Source organism: Electrona antarctica, assembly GCF_951216825.1.
Source record: "Electrona antarctica genome assembly, chromosome: 12".
Lineage (NCBI taxonomy): Eukaryota > Metazoa > Chordata > Actinopteri > Myctophiformes > Myctophidae > Electrona > Electrona antarctica.
This window is the reverse complement of record NC_136793.1, coordinates 24416100-24438306: the sequence shown is the minus strand read 5'-3', so window position 1 is coordinate 24438306 and position 22207 is coordinate 24416100. Positions and strand designations below refer to the sequence as shown.

The following is a 22207-nucleotide window of genomic DNA, read 5'->3' as shown; positions in this document are numbered from 1 at the left end:
GCTTGATCTCTCGGTCCTCTGCAGGTTCTGATGTTCATTTCGTCCATTTTGACATGAACCGCCTGGACCACATGCCCATTAACTGGCTCCTGCAGCTTGCTGGAGTACCACACACTCTGGACTTTAATAATAAGCCCAAGGTCATTCATGTGTAGCTCGATGGTAGACTGCACAGTCTGAGTCTATTGTACATGTCAGCCTGCTTTTGAGCTCTAGTCTGCAGCTCCTCTGCATGCTATCAAGGGAAGTCCTCTTTTATGAGGTGCACAGGGGACTGCATGTTTGGACAATGCATACTATGTGGGTGAGGTTTCTGATGTCATTCTTCCTGCTAATTTTCAGGAAACTGTATTGTTTATGGAATTGTGCCAACTCTGGCCATTGGATGTGTTTTTATTTTATTTTTTTATTCTGCTTTTTATTTTTTTTATTTTTTACATAAAATGGATCTGTGCGTGGTGCTGCTTTATAGGCCTACTATGTCATAATAAAGAAGCCCTAATTTAAAAACGGTAAAAATTGCCTAATGTTAGAGAACTATAACAGTTTGCAGAATGGGTATATTTCACATGCAAGCACAACTCAATACAAAGACTGTTACTATGTGGACGACACACTGATAAAGCATTACACTTGTTTACAACAGGGTCCACCATTTTCAATTCATCAGAACATTTAGAGATGAACAAATATACACTACAGTAATGGGGGAAAGGGGGAGGGGGGGACATAGGGCCTACCTCTTGCATTCTCCACTCATATTATAATTAGCGCTATCTGCAACTTATTTGTGTATTTAATATTTATAGCTAGCTAATGTATCATCTATCATAATGATCATATGACCGTTTTTAGTTATTGGAAGGAGCAAGTGATACTAGTAACATCAAGTGGTACAGGCATCCATGATCCATCTATCATGGTGAGCTGTTATATCCAGTATGGGTTTATTGTATGCAGCAGCGGCTTTGAACAGTGAAGGGTGGGCAGGCACTGGACAACTAGATAACTGAGCCTGATACGTCACATGCAGGGGATTCAGATTCAGAAAGAACAAACTTGCTCTGCTCACAGACGTCACCACCACAAGAGAGGCTGGAGGAGAAGGCGACTGTTCCTCGGATGACACGCAGCCGCAGGAGTCAGGACCAAAGGGATGACAACGTGATAATGCTCTAAAAAAATACTGGGACAATCTGCAGTGCACGCCGGAGATCTGACGGAGCTATTCTGGAATGTCGGCAATGCGCGCATGAAACCAAAATGAAGCGCAAAAGCGAGAGGAGGCGACCCGAGTCGAGAAAAAAGCGCTGTGCTGCTCACAGCTCAGAGGCGGAGCCAAAGTGTGATATTTACATTGGCATAACAGGTAAGAGAGAGACTGCGGAACGAACCCAATGACCACCAGCAGCAAGGATATATACTGATAGTGCACATCCGGCCGCACACCGCGAATGCATTTTTAGTTAAGATCATATTTCATATTTGTATTCATTTTCGTTTATTTTTGTATAAATATATTGGTTGACCTAAAATGGCGACACCATCTGTCCCCTATCGTCGGTGCAGTCAGAATCAGAACCTGGCTTTGCGTCATTTACTACCTTCCGCAGTCTGTAGTGTAGTAGAACAAAATACAAAATGGTCGGAAGTTTATAATTTTGTAAACACATATTTTCGTATGCGTTTTATCTGAGAGTGAATCGCGTTATTTTAGTCATATTATATTAATATATTCACTGTATGGATTGGTGAGAGATAGTTGTGGCTTGTGGACCCATCGGATGATCGGAGAGAGAGGATGAGGAAGGGCTGCTAGTGCTATGTGAGCTCGCTCGGTGTCATATTTGTCCTTCCGACTCCCGAGGCAGCATCAACAGAACTTTCTCTTGTAGTCTCATGTCTGCAGGCTCAGGCTGAGAAGCAGCAGCTGAAATGATTTCTGAAAGGGAGGTTCATAGAAGTAGAGCGCATGCTGTCATTGGTCCATTCATTGTCCTAGCAACCGCTTGGGCAACGTTCCCAGAGCCTATCATATGTCTCCTGTGCAGAACTTTAAATTGTAAGGCGCAGGGCGAAGCTTGATTGACGGGTAAACCCTGCAATGGGGTAGCGCCCTCGATCTCCCTCAGCCAATAGCGTTACACGAAACAGTTTGGTAGTTGCAGGGGGTGGGCTTTGACAGAGTTCGTTTTTTAGCCGAGTGCGCAATATCAGCTCCCTCCCTGCCCTCCTCCGACGCTGCTGCTCTGTAACTTTCTCCTTGTTAAGTCGATCGCGTTATACGTTTTGATTTGTTCAAAGTTTCTATTTTACGTTTTAGTAAACGCTATTTTGAGCGGGCAATTTTCGGGTTTTTAATCGTTGTGTGCGCACTTTTATGAGGAAAAACAAGCAGGCATTGCATTACAAGACAGCATGTTGAAAACTGCGTCCAAGATGACCGTTGACGAGATGATCTCATTTAAAAGTGTCGAATTCGTCAAAGGTAAGTTGTTGCCCAAACATGAAGTTGGTGTGTGTGTGTGTGTGTGTGTGTGTGTGTGTGTGTGTGTGTGTGTGTGTGTGTGTGTGTGTGTGTGTGTGTGTGTGTGTGTGTGTGTGTGTGTGTGTGTGTGTGTGTGTGTGTGTGTGTGTGTGTGTGTGTGTGTGTGTGTGTGTGTGTGTGTGTGTGTGTGTGTGTGTGTGTGTGTGTGTGTGTGTGTGTGTGTGTGTGTGTGTGTGTGTGTGTGTGTGTGTGTGTGTGTGTGATAATTGATTGCCTCCTGATTTCCGTGTTTTCCAGATAAACTATGTTTCGCCTTACTAAAGCAGAAGATAAAAAGCACAGCTGAGCGACATTGTTTCTGCATAGACGATGAGCTGGCATATGAAAAGTAAGTTGAGAGTCCCATTCCAGATATATAGTTAGTTATGGAACATGCTGTTTTGTTTTGTGTATAAGATTATTATCGTTATGATTGATTAGTGTTGTATATGCATTGCTGCTGTTGTGTTGTGACGTTTGTCTCATGTTTGACAGACAGCAGTGAAAAGGGCGGACAATGCTTAACACGCTTTGTGTTGTTTAGCGCATCTGACACCTACACCTCCAGAACACTGTCTGGAACTGGTTTGAGCACTTTTATGTAGCAAAAAAAATAAGGGGAAACAATCGAATTAAAACTTACTAACAGGGAAATTGCTCATAACTTCAAGACGGAATCACTTTTTATTCGATGTCTTTTATTTATTTTAAAATCGATGTAATTTAAAAAAAATGTATTACACAAATCTAAGAATTTAACAACTTAATTTTCTGCTACTGTACTATAGGAGTTTTGATTTGGTGTTGGCAGAATTACAAATATCCACATTAAAACATCCATAATAAAAGAAAACAAACCAAGTGAATATACAATAGTTGTCATTGCTGCAGTAGCAGTTTCAGGTCCTGTGGGACAGAGAAAATGCTGTTTCAATGAACTCGTATTGAAGGTGGATACGGCATAGGATATGAATGACCTTTTGTACCCAGTATTTATGCCTGTGATACAACAATGTCCTCTAATCTTTCAGCTTTTTTTTGGCTTGTTCCAGCTGACCCAATATTGCAGGTGTTTTCCTAATATAGTCTTTACCCCCTGTTTTTTTTTTTCAATACAAGTAAGGTGGTTGAATATATCCCATAAAGTTACAAAATGACAGCATATCAGGGGCGCCGGTGGCCGAGTAGTTAAGAAGCATACCAGATAGGCTCTAATGGCTAATGCTGTGATACCCAGACTGGGCGGACCTTTGCTGTATGGTATATGTATAAGGAAAAGCTACACTGACCACCCCTCTCTCTCTCTCTCTCTCTCTCTCTCTCTCTCTCTCCCCCCCACACACACAGCTTCTATGCGGACTTTGGCCCCCTTAACCTGGCTATGTTTTATCGCTTCTGTTGCAAGCTCACAAAGAAGCTCAAGGTAAAGAAACCTACTACACTTATTTGCACGCAGTGAAAGGGAAGACAACAGGACAGTCCAGGAACTTCAATAGTCATAGCAGTCAAACTGACATTCTCACACAACAGACTGTACCAAACAATAAATTGTGACAGACAAAAATGAAATGAAATCAATTTATGTACACAAGTTTACATTGTTTAATGGCAGGAATCGGCACACTCACTGTATTTTCATTTGTTGGTACAGTCCATTACACATGCCAAGAAGAAGATCATATTTTATACCTGTGGAGACCAAAAGAAGCAAGCCAATGCTGCCTACCTCATTGGCTCATATGCAGTAAGTATTGTGCACCTAAGGTCTGTGTGGTAAATTATCACAGACAGATTTGTATTCAAAACAACCAAGAGAAATGTGTTAAACAGGTGACTTTCGTTTGAAGGTAATGCATCTTCATATGATGCCAGAGGAGGCCTACAGTCTGCTGGTGTACAGGAACTACGCATACCTTCCATTCAGGTAACCAAACACACTAACGCAGATTCTGGTGAGGATATTAAGAAAGAGAAAAGACACTTAGTTAGAACAGCCACACTGGGAATGATTGTCAAGATTTGTTTTGTGTTTTTCAGAGATGCATCATTTGGAACCTGCATGTACAACCTGAACATTCTGGATTGTCTACGTGCTGTCCACAAGGTATAGCACTTGGGTTACAAAGTTAACTTAATATATTAAAAAATCACACCCGTGTGAACTGAGTGGTGTAAGGTCTTATATAGACTGATCAGCTGTGGTCTGACATTTTTTGGTACGAACAGACAGACAGACAGACAGACAGACACGTAAACTAACAAAGCCAGTTGTAGGAGTGGTTTACACCACTCAAAAATAAGTATATCATGCTTCTAACTCTCAATAAACATTTCTCCAAGGCTCTGCAGTTTGGCTGGCTTGACTTCTCCAACTTTGATGTAGAGGAATATGAACACTATGAGGTATGAAACGAAGACTTTTGATAAAAGTTCTTTGTGTAGCTTTAGGTAAGGGTATTTGTTTTAACCTTTTTGTACCTTTTATTGCTGCAGAGAGCAGAAAATGGAGATTTCAACTGGATCATTCCTGGAAAGTTCCTTGCTTTCAGTGGGCCTCACCCAAAAAGCAAAATTGAGAATGGTGAGTTAAACAAACATGCATTGGCTGCTGCTACTGCTTAACTTTACATTTGTCATTGCATTTTCTAATGTAATTTACCTACGTGCAGACTACAAATACAGTATGTGTTAAATGTGTTTAGTCTCTGAATTGAATGGATAAAATTGGCATTTTTGTCTGCAAAATGTTGAATATATTGTCTGTTCCTCAAGGGTACCCTCTCCATGCTCCCGAGGCATACTTCCCTTACTTCAGGAAACACAATATCACCACTATCATTCGTCTCAACAAGAAGATGTACGACGCCAGACGCTTCACAGACTCAGGATTTGAGCACCACGACCTCTTCTTTGTAGATGGAAGCACGCCAAATGATGCCATCGTCAGGAAGTTTCTCAACATCTGTGAAAATGCAGAAGGAGGCATTGCCGTCCACTGTAAAGGTGAGAAACGTCCAGCAAAGCTTACCTAACCAATCCCTACCCACTATTGGTCTGATAAATGGTCTCCATCAGAGCTTTTTCCACTAAATAAACACTTAAAGGTTGTGACATTAACATCTGCTTTATTATAATTTCCCCTTCTTTCATCTTCAACCAAGCATAATTTCCCCTTCTTTTATCTTCAACCAAGCATAAGACACAAATGTAATTTGTTCCCTTGAGATTTGTTTATGGTTTCCAGGTGTGTCCATTGCATCCGCAAATTAACTGGTTCCATTTGTACACACTGAGGTGGTCTTTACACGAGAATGATGTTCATAGAAAACCGCAAAATAAAGTATCGTTTGCTGGTGTCCCTTTAGACGAGAACGGTGTTTTCAGGAGGTGAAAACGCAACAAAGTGAAACCACCTTCCAGAGTGGAAATCTTTGAGAATGCCGTTTTATCCCTTCTCCATGTAAACAGGCAAAACGGTGAATCCGCAAAACTTATGACATCATGGCTTTCACGTTGGCTCACAGCGCATATTTATTACATTGATGCAGTGCCATATATGATATAATGGAGTTCCTGAACAAGCCTCCCTCCTCACCTACAAAGCGCTGCTCATCAGCGAAGGTGAATGTAAAACCTTGATGTAAATAAAATGCCTTTGCTATAGGCGGCACATTTATGTAGCCTAATGTATTATAAAATATATAACCATCCCGTGGTGCGCTCTGCCTGCATGCTCTGGGCTGTCTGTCAGCCTGTCTGTCACCTCGATGCGTTATAGAAAGCAGGCAGTGAGCGACGGCCACAACCACGTTGTGTTCTGGAAGCAAAACCCTGATAGGGTTGCGTGAAGGGGGAGCTGGCTCTTCTTCTTGTACAACGTGTGACTGGTCTATTTGGCAGCCCGTTACCGCCACCTAGCGACATTATAGCGTTTTCATAAAGTGTGCGTTCTCGTGTAAAGGGTCAATAAAAAATGAGAACGCAACGGGACTTTGACATTTAATCTGGAGATGGTCGCCGTCTAAAAGAGGTCTCAGAGTTGTGTTCAGGAAAGCAGTCCAGTACAGCCGTGTTCTATGAAATCGGGCTGATCGCAGCTAGATGATTAATTTTTACATGAGGATTCATGTGACATCAGAGCAGTATGGGATGCTGCATTGGATGTTTGAAACCCTCTTGGAGATGGTATACTACTGTAAGTGAAAACAGACTGGGAATGTCAGACTCAATTTGCCCTCTCATGTCCTAGTATGTTAAAGTATGTTTACCTGCTGCACTGGTAAACCTTTTCCAAGATGGGTGAAACATCTCAGTGACTGTTTATAGGACGATTCCTGTCGATAAACAGTTGTAAACAACTACAGCTGTGTTTCCAGCTGGCCTGGGGCGAACCGGCACTCTGATTGGCTGCTATATGATGAAGCATTACTGCCTGACTGCTGCAGAAGCCATCGCATGGATTAGAATCTGCCGACCAGGATCCGTCATCGGGCCTCAGCAGAACTTTGTCGAGGAGTAAGTCTTTGTTTAAGTTCTAACGGCTCATAATCTTTTGTTTATGTCATGGCCAGCTCATTGCACTGCCAATTTCTACTTCCTATTACCGTGAAATTATCAGACGTGGATGGCTACTGACTTCAGAGTTTTGGCATGGAAACAAGGGGAATTCTAAGGCCGGTTCTAAGGCCTAATTTACACTGGCAGCCAAATCTAGCCTGAATCAGATTTGTGTCACTTAAAGACAGAAATCTGATTTGCTTAAATAAGTCTAAATGCAGACAGGTCACATGGACACATTTTTTTTTCAAGTGTGACTTGAGTCACATTCAGAGGTGGTTTCAAATCTGATTTAAATCCGACCAGATGAAGTGACCCAAGTCACATATCGCACTGTCCAAACGTGACTTGCAGTGTGACCCGAGCGCTACTGACGTTTGCATTGAGTTGTTAAAATCAGTCTGAATGCACAGATCGGATCTGGTCAATTGCAAACTGTAGTGTGAATGACCGGGAAAAAAATCGGATTTGAATCGGATTTGACTTTGTGACTGCAGTCTAAAGCCGGCCTAATTGTGTCTGTCAGCAAGCAGAACAATATGTGGGCAGAGGGAGACGTGTTCCGGGAGAAGACGATGAACGAGCCGGAGAACGGCAAGATGGCGGTCACCAGGATCCTGTCCGGGGTCGACGACATCACCATCAACGGGAACAACAAGAACAACACACTCAATAAGGAGGAAGCAGAGCTGGTGAGTTCTGAGAGAGAGATCCTGCTCTTCTTAGACTACCATGATTGAGTATGGTTTCTTCTTCACATGACTTCCACAAGCAGTAACTAAAGCTATTGAATGACTCATCAGTCCTTGCTCTTTGTGTCTGTGTTGTATTGGATAATGTTCAGTACAACGATGAAGAAGAGAGGAATGGTCTAACACAAGGGGACAAACTGCGGGCCCTGAAGAGCAAGAGGCAGTCCAGATCATCCACAGGCTCGCTGTCGTAAGTATCCAAGCTGCCTACAAATTGCCAACATGAGTCATTACTTTGGCTTGTTCAGTACATTGAAATAAGGGACCCCTCTATTATTTTTTAAGGCATATAACAATTCTTTGGTTGATATTGATTAAAAAAAACATGGTGAGGGTTTGTAAAAACCCAAAGAGGTTATGTAATGCTACTCCAATCTGTTCTTTCTTTTGTGGCACAGTTTGAATTACAGGATTCATGCATACTTTTATTTTGTCATTCTTTCACCATTGCCTCCGTCCACAATATGCTTCTTTAGAGTTATTTTAGTTCAGTGTAGCTATAGACATTGTTTTTGGCATGGCTACTTTCCTTTACTTATTTACGTACAGTATTCTATATACCTCTATAGTCCTGCATGTATATACCTGTAAGTCCTAGGAGGGGAGAATCAATTTGGATTCTTTTTTATTTTAATAGTTGAATTAAAAGCTCACATTGTGAGCTTTTTCTTTTTAATAATCTTGAACATTTCTGCTAAAGGATGCGTGATTATGACATTTTTTAGAGCAAGGAGTGGAAGACAAATTTACTTGGAGAGTTGGATGGAGGTTGTCTTTGCTGATGTACAATGAAGATGCCTTTTGTCAAATACTGGACTTACAGAACATCTCAACGTTATTGCCGTATTTATTTCCCTGACAACTTTGATTTGAAGAGGGGAAACAAATTGTAAAAACTGTAAAACTGCTTTACATACAATATATCACACAACTTAAAATCATAAGCTGTGTCCGTTCATCAAAATCTGTGAGGGTGACGTGGACAAAAAAATATTTACTTACTATGTAAATCATTCTACACAGCCAATAGCGTGGCAACCGTACCAACAGGGGGCACTGTATTGCAGTTATGACTATGAAGTTAGACACTTTGTGGCATGAATCATACCATTGCATGACTGAAAACAGAGGAACCACTAAGAATGTAATTATGTCCCTGTTCAAACAGTCATGTCAAACCAGATCACTTGTACCCGAGTGAATTCAACTATTGACCATTTTTGCACTTAATTCTGTGGATGGTTAACGTGCCTCTGCCTGTGTACCTACATGGCTTTGGCCTTTGTTATCCCATGTCAGGCAGGCGGTAGTGTTCTGCTGCAATCTCATGGGTACGGTGTGGCCAGTGTGTTGCCTGCCGTTCAAAAGATAGCAGACAGAGGCAGAGAGAGTGGGGCAGAGGGGAGAGAGAGAGGATATGAGGTTTTGTATGATGGAGGTAAGTGCATGTCACTTACTAACTGACATCCTCTTCCTGTAGACCCGGTTGCTATGCCAGTGAATGGTATGGCTAACGGTATGGCCGACTGCCTTTCTTTTGGCGTGTCGGTCTGTGGTGTAACGCCGGACTTATGCTTCGTCGCATGACCGTGTTGCTTGACGAAACAGACTTTCCATTAAAAAGCTTGTCACAAGTCATGACACATTTGCTGTTTTGTTTTGTTTGTTCACACGGTTGTCTGACGAAGTATAAATTAACCCTAAGGCGGATATGCAGTCAATGGATGCACCTGACCATATGACATGACTTGCGCATGTCTTGCGCTATCGGCCACTATTTGACACGGGCTGAGTTGCTCTGTTCTGATATCTACGCATATCTGCTGATTTAAAGGAAAGCACTCCGGTTCAGTACTCATGCACCTGCACTAGCTGGTCAACTGATCACGGCTCCAAAGCGAGATCTTGATCAGTTGACTAACATGATTTAGTGCTTGGCTGGCCTGGCACACTGCTGACTTGGCACTTCCCATGAGAACAACACTCGGAAGAGAAACGTTTGATTTTTGTAGCTCTTGGTCGACTATAGGTACTTTAGTCGTCGGTTTTAGTAGCCATAATGTGCTTGTCAAAAGTATTGTATCTGTATGTGCACATAGGTTTTAATAGTTAACTGTAATAGGCTTATCCTTCTAGACACAACACAGGTGTTGGTGGCTTAATGTGTGGCTTCATGTGGCATTGTTCAAAGATGGCATGACAAATAACCCCAAGCCCTTTTAAAATTCTAACCCCAGTTTGAGTGGCCCAAGTTATTTTCTGCTAAAGAGACTAGAGAGAGAGAGAGAGAGAGAGAGAGAGGGGGATAAAAAAATGGGTCCCTCAACCTCAATTGTCAGAAGGGAGGTCAGGTTTGTTTGCATACATCAGACCCAAAGACCTTATCAGCATACTAGATAACACAAACATCTAACTCCACCATCTGGCTCCAGTGTTTATTTTATGTTATGTAGAGTGCTGAATGCATGCTGAACACACAGTGGCAGTATGTTTGACCTCTTCCCTTCTTGCATGGCAACAAGCATGAAAACTTTTGAGACATGCATGAGTGCCGAATATGCCTGTTTTCAATTTGTGCAAACATGGCAGGATTCAGCATTCATTTATCGCCTGGTTTCCCATTGCATCTGTGACTCGTTCAGTGAATATGTACCTGTACCATCACATGCTTTGTTTCCTCTCACACACCTATATCTCTCCATGGACACTATCAACCAAATAAATTATTTTAATAATTCTCAAGGGTGTAATTAATAGTGAATTTCTCTAGTTACATTCTGATCAACTGCATTCGTGTCCGGGTAGCTCATTCGGTAGAGCTCTTACCTTTGGACCAACTCGGCGTATGAGTAGCACGACTTGGGTGCAGCAAGTCGTGTGGTAAGTACTGGGAGCTGATGGTAGGTGTGGCGCTCCACCTCAGCATCCATCTCCCAGGGGTCTAGCGCATTGTAACGGGGACAGACTTCTGCCTGCGTGTTACCGGCTGATACCGACATCCGACAATAAGCCATTCCCGACCTACTTACTTAGGCATCTCTCGCCTCTCCTTCCTTTCTTGTACTTTTATTTTATTTTTCTCTATTGTCATTGTCTTTTTCTTTTATTGTTTGTATGTGTCCTTTTCAGATGGCTGGTAGCCATGGCTCTCATCCCTGTTATGTGTACCCTTGCCCTGTGGAGGACTATGTATGGCTTCCCTTCTTCCAGCCTGCATTTCTTTATTGAAATGTTAGCATTTCAATGATCTCTGCTGCCCGACTGTGTCCCAAACCCCTATCCTGTTTCCTGCCCCTTGCAAAGGAAAATTAGAGAAGGAAGTGTCATGGTCACGTGACTGTGCTGCACCATGACACTTTCATGGGAGCCAAATCTCGCACCGGAAGTGACATGTATACAAAGCAGTGAATGGAGCAAGCTGGACCAGCTCATAACAAACATTATTTATGAACCATTGAGACCTTTGTCATATAATCGGTTCAGGCATATAAAAGAAGACGTATCACAGTTTGTTTTCTAATCGGTTGCTTTTCGATGTGCACAGAGTGCACAGTACTTTTTTTTTTTTAGGATTTAAACAGCAGCAGGTATCGTTTCTGTTCCCGGGGGTCTTGTGAGATTTGGCTGCCAGACAGGAAACGGTGGGCAGTCACGCGATACTTGGCACAGGGCAGTACTTGGCACGTTCAGAAACGTACTTTTTGCTCTTTAGATACCTCTATAAAATTACACAGTGTACACATCGAAAAGTAACACAGCAGACAATGTGTTAAATGTCTTCTGTTATTTGCCAGAAGTGATTACTTTACAAAAGATCTCCGTCATTCAGAAATAGTGTTTGTTCATGAGCTGGTCACTGAGCTCTCATTGACAGTGCATTCTGCCGAACTTCCGGGTGCAGTTTGGCTCCAATGGTGCGACGAATCTGCCATCTGGAATTGCATGATAGTGAAAATGACGTTGGTGACCTTACTTCCATTTAATATACCTTGCCCCCCTGGGAGCCCTGACAATGCTGTAAGTGAGCCCCAAAACCATCCTCCCTCCCACAACTCTACAAACCCCAATACCCATCCCAACACTTGAGGGTGTTTTTGATTTGTTGGTGATTGAGTTTTCTTTTTTTTTATATATATATATATTTTTAATCAGTTTTAGAAACTGCACAATGTTTTCTCCCTGTGCCACATCACAGTCCTGGCATTACCATTGTCCCACACTCTCACTGTTTAAGAGACGATTTGGACTGAGACCTGCAGCGGTCCTGATGTGCAAATCGGTTGTCCGACCTGGGTATAGGGGCGAAAGACTAATCGAACCATCTCTTGACTTAGCTGGTTCCCTCTGAAGTTTCCCTCAGGATAACTTTCTCATACTTTCAGACAATTGATGTGATCAACAGCATCACTTTGGTCTGTACTGATTTGTGGCACCTCCTGGCTTTCCCTGTTGCATATAGCTTCACTTTACATCCACTGTCTGCTGCAGCTGCACAAATTACTCCACTGCATTTTGAACTATAAATCTAAGTCTAATATAATAGTTTGATTCTGTGGCTGCTGGCTGCCTCTCTACACGGAATATATTCTCAGTCTCCGCCCAGAATATATTCATGCCTCCCTCATCGCTGTCTCTTCCCCTTTCCCTTGTTTTGTGTCTTTATAGACAGGAAGAGAACAAGATTCACACCAGGTCATCATCGCAGTCTCCTCGGTAAGTAAAGTGTGTTTTTAGTTGCGCTACAGTGCACACAGAGTCAAAGTTTTCTTCAAGCTAAACATGCACTCTGCTTGATCCCTGTCACAGGACCATCCTGCAGTCCAGTGGGCAGAGCTGTAAGGCTAGCGTGAACCCCTCAGCTCTGTCTGACCACTCGGACAGCAGAAAGCGGACCAGAACCTCACTGCCAGCAAACGGAGTAGTGGGCAGGTTAGTGGGGCGGGCTCGTCACACTACAAACATTAATCTACCACACCCAGAGATCTGCTGTTGGGATGGGTAGCACAACTAAATGTAGCAATTTGATTCAGTCCCCCATCGTTCTTTGTGTATTCAATTATCAGAATTTAATAGAAAATATAATTCATTACAAAAGTTTAAGTGGAGTGAGAAGCTATAGCCACTCATGGAACCTGTTTTCTTTTTTAACACAATTAATTCCTTCCTTCTCCCAGTTCCCTTTGTCACACCAGGCTAGCCAAGTCCCTAGGCAACTTGCATGTAGTGGCCAATGACAGTGACCCGCTATGTTGTGAGCCATGCGTCGACCATAGACTCGCAACCAACACAATCAACCTAAACATGGTACACGCCCATCAGCAGGCAAGCTCTCTTCAGACCCCATGTGGAGTCCTACTTTTTAAAACTATTCTGTTGTCAATCAAAAATGAGAGTAATGTGCTCAATACTAGGTGCTACGTCATCTTCTGACACATCATTCTGTACTACTGTCTGGTTGCTAGATGTTTCTCTACCGGTCCCTATTCTCCTAAACGGCTTCTTGCATGTCGTTTCTGACGAGGTGATTCTGGAGTATGATTGGCTATAGCTTCTCTGGTCTCTGCTTTCCTCACTTTCCTCACTGTGTCTTTCTGCCTTGAGATAATGGCTGCTTGGTGACTGTGTCCTCTGTTGGCACTAATCGGATAACCATGTCCATTTCCCTCTTTCTTCCTTTGTATGTATGTTTATTCTCTGGAACAGACACACTGTGTCCAGAGGACGAAAAGCTCGCTCCCCTTTGCACTCGATGCGCTTTTCCAGGCTCTGGTATCTACCTCTTCTATTCTTCCCATTTCCACCGTCTGGCTTTCACTCATTGCCTCTTTTATGTGTCATAATGAATTTGCTTTGCCATCTTGAAAATGTCTTTGCAACATCAGGTTTTATAGACTAGGATGTTTATTTTAATTGTGTCACATTTGTCCTTGCAGCCACTCCATACCCACAGCTAGAGCACCTCTACTTCGTTGAATGGTGGACGGAATATGCTGAGGAAATTCTTCAATTTTATTTTACCCAAATTCAAAGGAATTGATTGGAATACATTTCGGTCTTATGTTTAGTTCATTGTGGATCATGTTTAAGAAATGATCTTTTGAAATTCAATAGTTATAATCAACATGTACAGCCAGATTGACAATTCTTTCATTTTAATGGTTATTTAATACAGCGTCATGCAACAATTTCATAGCTTAATCATTGCCTTGTTGTTTCTATACTTGTTGATGCATGCGTTCGTAATCCTCAGATTGGTTCTGAACTGTCAAACCGTCACGTCGATATGTGAATTTTCTCAAACAGCAAGCTTCTAGTCCCTGAGGGGCATGTTAAGTTTAAATAATGTTTTGATGTTAAATTGCGCGAAGCTTTAGCTGAGCTTCATGGTCGTACATTATGAATGCACTTTCCACTGCAATTTTCATGCCACTGATTGCATCCAATGTTGTTGCAGTACCGCGTGCATCTTTTATTTTTTTCTGCACCGCTACTAAGATTTAGCTCATTACATGTTTATTTGTCCATTTCTTGTGGAGCTTATTTCTCTTTAGCTGCTGTATTTTGAAACTGTAAATAGATGACTCATTTGATATACAGAAGTTTGTATTTTGTAAATATTTTGTACTACATGTTGGAATGAATCATGTTATCAAATAGAGATCTGTGCTTGTCAGGGCCATAATTAATAGCCTACCTACAGTATGTTCATGATGCACTAAACATCTGCTCAGAGCACATGGAGACAACACTTTTTAATTAAAACATACTGTACTCCTAGTTTGGTTTGTGGTACAGTTTGTTCTCATGCTGTTTCAAGATGTATTTTCAGACATGGGGCTCAATGAATGGCCCCATCATAGCCATTCAGTCCAACATACTGTATGTCCCAACCATTATGAAAACTACTAGCAGATTGCCATGGAATTTACTGTGCTCCTTCGGGGTGCATAGTTTAGACTAGTCATTGGTTAGACATGGGTTAAGGTTAGGTTTAGGTGTGTTGCCCGTGGGAGGTTAGGATGAGGGTTTGAGATATTGTAGTTGTAGGACTAATGACTGGTCTAACCAATGACTAGTCTAAACCAAGTCTAAACTAAATACTGCACCCTGCTCCTTCATGATCACCAGTGATAAACTACAGATTGGTGACCCCCTCATTATGCAAAAAAGTGCACTTACAGATTTTATTTCAGAACCCAATAACTTGTACTACTGGTTGGAGTGTGCTGGAATTGACTTCATGCTTGCTCTCATCCAACTGAGTAAAGTGTTTAACAGGCTATTTTAAAGTAGGCAATCTTCAAGTTCACTTGTGACCTTGTAGATCAGTTTGGAAAAAAAATGCACTCATCTTCAGATGGAGTCCGTTGCCCAATACATGACAATGTTTGAACCACTGCCATAGCACACCCAAACTTTGATTTCCTCTGAGTACAGTAGGACGTTGGCCTTAATTACAATGGAGTGATCATGAGCACATTACCGTTGCCCCATACTCGAAGTAAATACTGTACCCAAAATAGACAGTCAGGATTTATTTTTGTTAGTCTGTATCAGCAAGATCTAGCAAGTTAGCAACAGCGAGTCATGAGATTTGAGTACTGGGAGTGACTTGGCATGGAATTGTGAATTTGGCAAACATTTAGGATTTTGGTGATGCCATGCCCATTTGCCCAAGGCATGGAATTCAATGGACCAAACCACACCATATCTTGATCTGACCGCATCACACTCAAGATACGCTCCATATGGCCAGTGCACGAGACCTTGCCCTTTAGGGCAAAGTCGCTTCTCACCCTGAGGCGTCTTACTGGTTAATTTTAAAATCCACCAACAAGCTGAGGTAAACTTCCACCAAAGGCTATGAACAGTAACAAGCCATTCAGACACTAGTCCAAATTGACTTTAATACTAATGACCTGAAAACTCCAAATTATGAAGGTCTTGTCCTTACATATTCAGTCCAATGACTCCAAGCGGTCTTGTCAGAAAAAGGTTGAGGTGATGCCAGGATACATTACCCTTTAAAAAGGTAAACCTGAAGATTTTCACCCTACTAGTTAAAAATCACACCCGTATGAACTGAGTGGTGCAACTACACATTTATGTCGGTGATGTCAGTGACGTCACATACTAACCATAGCAACCATGCTCACCCGTACAGGCACAAACACACACGTACTAACAAAGCCAGTCGTTGGAGTGGTTTGCACCACTCAAAAATAGAGGGTATGCACATGCACAAAGTGATTAGCAAAGAGAGTTTAACATCAGGACTTTTCTGTTTGGATGTATGGGCGGAAGGTTTTGCATTCAGTTGTTCCCGCATAAATTCCAGGTATGTCAAAGAACATGGGGTGAGAAAAAGACCAGCAATTTTAACATTTGCAGTATGGTTTATTCTCAGGTCAAATAAACATTGCTTTCAGTGGGACAGTGAAAATGTACAATAAAACCCAGCAAACATTGACATGCACAAAACAAATGCAATGCTTGATGTACAACCCTTTTTTTACACCAGTGAGGAGAGAAATGTCCCACAGAGCCAAAGTCCATTTATCTTCCTGCTGTTAGAGCTGGGAAGTCCTCTGGGTCATCTGGGTTTGGAGCCACTTCAGTCTGGAACTAAAAACAAGACGTTAAGCTCGAGTTAGACTTTGTTGTGACCAAAAACATACACAACGCATCATGTTATAAATCAGGCTTAGACTAAACTCTACGCCATTACTTAAAAAAACAACTGATGGAGAATATCTAGCCCTTATAAATTCCTTTTCTACGACACTCCTATTGCTGGCAATTTCTTTGGGCACTCAGGTGTTCCTGCATAACTCCGGGTATGATGATGTCACACGCCTATTGATTCAGTGAATTTATCATACATGGGTGGTGGACTTGTTTTATGTTCTGTAAGCCTTCAGAAAAAGGAAGGTCCATCTAATATACAGTGACATTGAGAACATACCATCAAGGGCCTCCTGGTTTCAGGTTTCTCCGTAGGACTGGTTGGTTTCTCCCTGGTATCTCGTCCTCTGCCTCGTGTAGGGCGTTTCAGGCTGCCAAAATTGATGTCCAGGCAGGAAGTGATGTCATTTGCCTTGCGCACATAGTAGCCTTCCTCCTCAATGTACTCCAGAGACGCCTTATTCTGTAGACAGAGGTTGGAGAGGAATTGCGAGAAATGCAGTCAATTCAAGGAAAGGAAAATGCAACGAGGCAGAAACCAGAGGCATCTGGCAGAAGGTTGGTTGGCTAAGTGGCTGTCAATGCCCTTTACATTAGCAGCCATTCAAATTCTAGCAAGAGGAAGAACAGCATTTTCAGTCCCGTTCTGAAAACTACATCATGGGATACAATTATTCTTTCTCAACACTGCTGCTTTACAGAATTACCCACTTAAATGTTTCACTACAAATTTGGTATGATAGAAAACCAGTTGTGAATTTTACTCAAATCCCCATTACATTTCCACAGGCCTGTTGATAGGCTAGTTCACTTCACAACAGTCACCTATTCCCTCATCAACTTAAATGAGTGAATCCACAGGTAGGGTAAAAAGCTACTGCTGCACTCCTCTCTATGGACTGAGTGAGACCGACAATATTTTTTGCACTGGCTCGAATAACAACTGGTGGAATACACCTGCTCTGTGACATCACATCACTGATCATCACTGGGTGTAGTCATAAATTCAGCAAGAGCAGTACAGCAGCGCCATCAAGTGATTCAGCATAATATAGCTTTTAATCACTTGCGCCCTATTTTGACTAATTTGAAATAACACTATCAAGTAGCTGATCGTACAAGCTCAGTGTAATGAGTTGTACATCCATTTTCTAAACTATTTTGAAAAATGTGCCTATAATGCATAACCAAAATAGGAATGCCACGGTTAAAACTCAGCTAAAATGTTATAAAGCAGGATCCCGTTCTGAATATGGGGTCTTAGTGCAGTCGTCTGCGGCCCATAATGTGCACGTTGTGCTGGGCCAATGATCTCTGCTCCTTTTCCCATGAAATGGGAAACACATTCTCACCTCCACATGCTTGGACTGATGTATGACTGTAGCTTTGGAGGGGACCTTGCTGTCGGCCTTGCGTAGGTTTAACTCCACCTTGGGGCGACTCATTTCCTGCCGGGCTTTCCACTCATCCAGACTCATAGAATGTAGAATGAGTCTGCGAAAAATAGAATGTGATAGAGGGGTCAAAGTTGAACGAAAGTTGCACTAATATTTTAGAAGTGGGTCAACAATACAAATTACGTTAGTTTTGTGGATTAATTTACTTTTAATGCATGGCCCCAGTGCCCCCCACAAAATGACCGGAACAACTTAATATTCACCAAAACCAGAGCAGAACTCCCACCACGGGACTCGGGCAATCAATTAATACAGTTGCAACCACTATATTAATGGCAAGTATTTCACACAACTTAAGTTCAAAAATTGTGAACTATCCCTTTAAAGCTAGTGCTTCTGCAAACAATCTATTCAACCTGTACAGTTAAAAAATAAAGTTTCTCAGATCAAACTGGTCAGAGTTCATTGCCTTGCGGTATCGCTACAGCTGCTTGTTTGGAACCTTGGCACAGGTTACTGTGTACCAGTACTAGTCTTTTTGGTATCCCCCTAAAGGCCTAAAGGAAAGGAATTGTGTTCTTGCACCACTTTTTGCCATAAGTGTGTATTTGCATACTGAATACAAAGGTCATATTGACCATTTTCACATGGAAGGTATGATCCAACCCCACAGTTGAGCATGATATGGCCCATTTTCACCTAAAAAGGTCATCATAAGCTGCTTTCTCATTTGAACACTGGAAAATGTCCAGGGAATCAAGTTTGGACATAGTCCGGTGTGAGCCTTTCACACATGTAGCATACAACTACAACAGGAGAATGTCTGTTTCAGATGCTTTCATATATTAAAGTAAATTGCCCGTTTTATAAAAAGGTGAGGGAAGTGTCTTGGTAGTAGACGCACATTAACTACAACCTACTTTTTATCAAAACGATCCGTTCTCTGTTCTAAAGACAGATGTTTTGTTTGCTTATGAGCCATTTCATGGACACACACACACACCACCACCACCACCCGCTTCTGTGGCCAACGCGGAAGTGCCTCTCATCTCCAACAACTGCGGACTAGACCTAAATATATTGCCCTTTAGGCCTTCATAACTTACAGGGGTTCTCCCGCCACTGGTGGATGGGAGTCCTTGGGTTGAGGGTCCTCAGGTTTGGCTGTAGCATCTGATGTCACCTCCGATGTAACCTCCATCAACTCACTTTTAAAAGATAACAAAACAATGTCTTAGTCACCCCGCTCCCATGACCTTATACAAAAGGTCATCACGTCATTGGTGAAGGTCAACTTAACTTACTCAGCAGTGTCTCCAACAGGACCCCAGTTATAAGGTCCTCTGCCTCCTCTCTTGTCCTCTGGGGACAAGCCCCTGCCCCTGTAATTACAAGCAAAACGAAAACAACCCAAAATGCGGTTCAGAAATATTATTATGGTACTTTGCCTGTAAAAGTGTAAATGACCCTATGGCCCCGTTTAGACTGCAGTCAAATCCAATTTATTTCTCAAATGCAATCTTTAGGACCGACTGTTATTCTCAAGTGATCAGATCTGTGTGTTTAGACAAGACTGATTTAAACAACCCAGAGCCTCCCTGCACAACCTATCCGTTTCAGTAGCAGTGCTAATGACGCAATTCATGAAAACATGCATGAAAACAGTGGAAAATGTTTTGTCGCCATTTCTTCCGTAAAATAATACCGCTATTGTTTTGTTTTCATGATTACCCAAGATCAATTCTCACTCTCAAATGATATCAGTGGCACTTGGCTCTTGCTGCAAGTGCATTTTGGACAGTTGGATATGTGACTTGGGTCGTTAGAGCGTTCAGACAGACATTTTTAGAAAGATTTGAATCACATTTGAAACCACATGTGGCCCAAGTCTGATTAAAAAAAAACAAAAAAACAATCTGATTCCACATCATAAAACAAATCAGATTCCAATCTGGATATGGCACTTAATGATAAATCTGTTTTAGACTGGATGTGGCTGCCATTCTAAACAGGGCCTATGAGACAAGGAACCACATTGCATTCAGAAAACCTTGTAATACAAGGAAGCAACCATACTGCATGTAGACAACCCTGTGAGACAAGACCAGCAAGAACGACACCGAGAGGAAAATTAGGCCTTACGTTCCACTGTGCCGATCAAATTCTCTCTTGCCCCTCGGGTTGAAGTCTTCTGAATTCCTGGAGTATGCACCTCTTCCTCCACCTCTCCCTGTGTATCCCCCTCGACCTCTGCGATCAAAGTCTGCATCATAGGATGATCTGAGGACAAATTACATCAGAATTCTTTTCAGCCCACTAATAGTGACCCTGAGAGATGAGAGGGCCAGGGCAGCATTTCTTATTAGAATAGAAATGTATCGATTACGCAGTTTCCTAGACCAGCTGATGATGGGGTTCATTTTAAAGCACACATTGGACTTTGGGGGCTCCATAGCCTAATAGTTAATACACCAACACCATGTAAAATTAAATAATAAATATAGGGTTGTGTGTCAACTGCATTTGTAAATACATACCTTGGAATGGAATACTCCTTTGGGAGGTCTTCTTGGTTAGGCTCCCTTAAACCACCCTGTCGCCTGCTGAGCTCCCTCAAAACAGGACGGTTCATGACTCCCTGGGGCTCCACTGCTGCATTGCCAGTCAAATTATTCACCACTCCACCACGTGGTTTCGGCTTACGGCCTAAAGCAAATAATTACAATCATTTATAATCAAGACTACAGTTAAGCACAGTGCCGGCCTGAGACAAGTGAGATTTTTGCCCACAGCTATGGGGATGCTCACACATTATTTTGAAGTGCGGTGAAGTGAGTTTAGCCTTATGCAGTGTGCTGGGCTTACTGGCACTGTTCTGGAGCATGTCGTCCTCAGAAATTGCAAGAAACAGTGCTTAAATGGCTTGTTCAAATAGAGTCCGTGCTGAAAATAATTTAGGTCGTCCATCCCAGCCATGACCCAAAATTGCATTATAAAACAAAATGCCAGACAGATGCCAATAGGAGTTAACTGTCACTGACCAGTCACCAGCCTAGCAGCTAGGCCCTAGCCGAGTGGAATAGTATGAGTGGCGACACTAGCGTTGACTCCACTCCAATGGAATGCGGAAGTGCTCATTCTATCTCAATGGGATAGTTCCAAATGTTTGGAACTTATAGCCCATAGGCACCCGCTTTGCGGCGAGATCAAAGCGTGTCACCAGTCACCACTCTTACTATTCCACTCGGGGGCCTAGCCCAGAGATTGCACTGAACTGGGCATGCCCAGGGGCCAGGGCTCAAACGAGCTGAGGGCAGAGCCATAGAGTAAGACAGAGTTACGACATTGAGAGGGCAGAAAACAGCCTGGTCACGTGGTTCATAGGCCTCGGAAATCCAGACATTTTTATTTCCAGGGAGAGAAAAAACGTGGTTCATGACAGTACTCGCGCGAGCCCATAGACTCCAATGCATTCCGTAAACTGGGACAAACCAATAGAAGTCTATGTCGAAGAGCCTATCCCCATGAAGTGAACAGAGTTTTCGTAACTTATCTGTGGTCTTACTCTATGGCTCTGAGTCAGACTAAAGCATAGAAGAGAAAGCATTGACCACAATATACATATTACTGGTGGTTTTAGATTGTGCTTTGCCAGATTACACATTACAAGACTGTGTGATCCACGCCGTCTAGCATGTATTGTGATAAGAGGGTAAAGTGAATGGCAGATCGAGTGGCAAAGTGAATTTAATGTTGTTTAAAGTCATTTAATGCAATCAAATAGGACTTTTGTTGGGATGTATGGGCTGTCAAGGCCAGAAAGTAGTTATTTGCCACTCAGTAGGCGTTCCCGCATAACTTCCGGATATGATGATGATGATGTCGCGAAAGAAAGACATTGCCTACTACTACTGTACTACAGTTACCTGCCAGGGACCCTTGATTCGTCCTATCAATCGGAACGCAAATCCCTCTCGACTCTCTCTGTCCGGGTTTCTTCTGTTTAACAGCGCTCTTCTTCAGTTCCTCTTTCTTCTTTTCTTTCTCACTTTCGGCTTCATTGATCAAGTCGAAGGGGTCAGCATCGTCATCCAGAAGCTCCCCAAATCTGTTCGCCACAACACAACCATAGGCGTCTGGTAGCATCGTCGCTATATGTATCATCAATTCCACCTCAGTTCTACAGTTTATGCTATAGAAACATTAATTCGTATCTTTAACGTACAGATTCAAACCACAGACAAACCGATACAATCAACACCCGCCACCCGGCAGCAAACGCTGTTTGA

At 42.5% G+C, this 22207-nt stretch overlaps 3 protein-coding genes across 5 annotated transcripts in view; 2 read left to right on the top strand and 1 right to left on the bottom strand.

The window, feature by feature from the left end:
- Positions 1-492, top strand: part of prxl2c (peroxiredoxin like 2C) — a gene marked incomplete at its 5' end in the record, with an annotated part of 6432 nt that extends 5940 nt beyond the window's left edge. The window contains one exon of the mRNA XM_079516924.1: positions 25-492. Within this exon, the coding sequence (XP_079373050.1) occupies positions 25-155 (131 nt within the window). The 3' untranslated portion in view covers positions 156-492. The remainder of the gene's footprint in view (positions 1-24) is intronic.
- A 1632-nt stretch (positions 493-2124) lies between these two features.
- Positions 2125-14612, top strand: cdc14b (cell division cycle 14B). Of its 3 annotated transcripts, none has more exons than XM_079517068.1 (16): positions 2126-2488; positions 2786-2876; positions 3875-3950; positions 4179-4271; positions 4375-4451; positions 4565-4631; positions 4868-4930; positions 5021-5108; positions 5300-5530; positions 6904-7042; positions 7611-7776; positions 7929-8026; positions 12502-12549; positions 12643-12765; positions 13011-13140; positions 13770-14612. In XM_079517068.1, exons 1-16 carry the CDS (start codon positions 2419-2421, stop codon positions 13788-13790), a joined length of 1581 nt encoding a protein of 526 aa, XP_079373194.1. In that variant the 5' UTR covers positions 2126-2418; the 3' UTR covers positions 13791-14612. The 3 variants fall into 3 exon arrangements, with proteins under 3 accessions (XP_079373195.1, XP_079373194.1, XP_079373193.1); XM_079517067.1 differs by having other exon boundaries at positions 2132-2488; positions 13011-13158; XM_079517069.1 differs by lacking the exon at positions 13011-13140 and having other exon boundaries at positions 2125-2488.
- Positions 14613-16212: 1600 nt separating this feature from the next.
- LOC306933483 (intracellular hyaluronan-binding protein 4-like) lies at positions 16213-22207 on the bottom strand. The gene is made up of 8 exons (XM_079515729.1): positions 21845-22207; positions 20456-20624; positions 20061-20198; positions 19223-19300; positions 19025-19126; positions 17874-18015; positions 16802-16984; positions 16213-16461 (listed from the first exon to the last, which is right to left on the bottom strand). Exons 1-8 carry the CDS (start codon positions 22080-22082, stop codon positions 16393-16395), a joined length of 1119 nt encoding a protein of 372 aa, XP_079371855.1. The 5' UTR covers positions 22083-22207; the 3' UTR covers positions 16213-16392.

Coding starts and splice junctions, on each gene's coding strand:
- cdc14b (XM_079517067.1), top strand. CDS start 2,419: ATGTTGAAAACTGCGTCCAAGATGACCGTTGACGAGATGATCTCATTT. Junction 4,452..4,564: donor TACGCATACCTTCCATTCAG/GTAACCAAACAC, acceptor TGTGTTTTTCAG/AGATGCATCATTTGGAACCT. Junction 8,027..12,501: donor TCATCCACAGGCTCGCTGTC/GTAAGTATCCAA, acceptor GTGTCTTTATAG/ACAGGAAGAGAACAAGATTC.
- LOC306933483 (XM_079515729.1), bottom strand. CDS start 22,082: ATGATACATATAGCGACGATGCTACCAGACGCCTATGGTTGTGTTGTG. Junction 19,301..20,060: donor TTTGATCGGCACAGTGGAAC/GTAAGGCCTAAT, acceptor TTGTAATTACAG/GGGCAGGGGCTTGTCCCCAG. Junction 18,016..19,024: donor CCAGTGGCGGGAGAACCCCT/GTAAGTTATGAA, acceptor TATTTTTCGCAG/ACTCATTCTACATTCTATGA.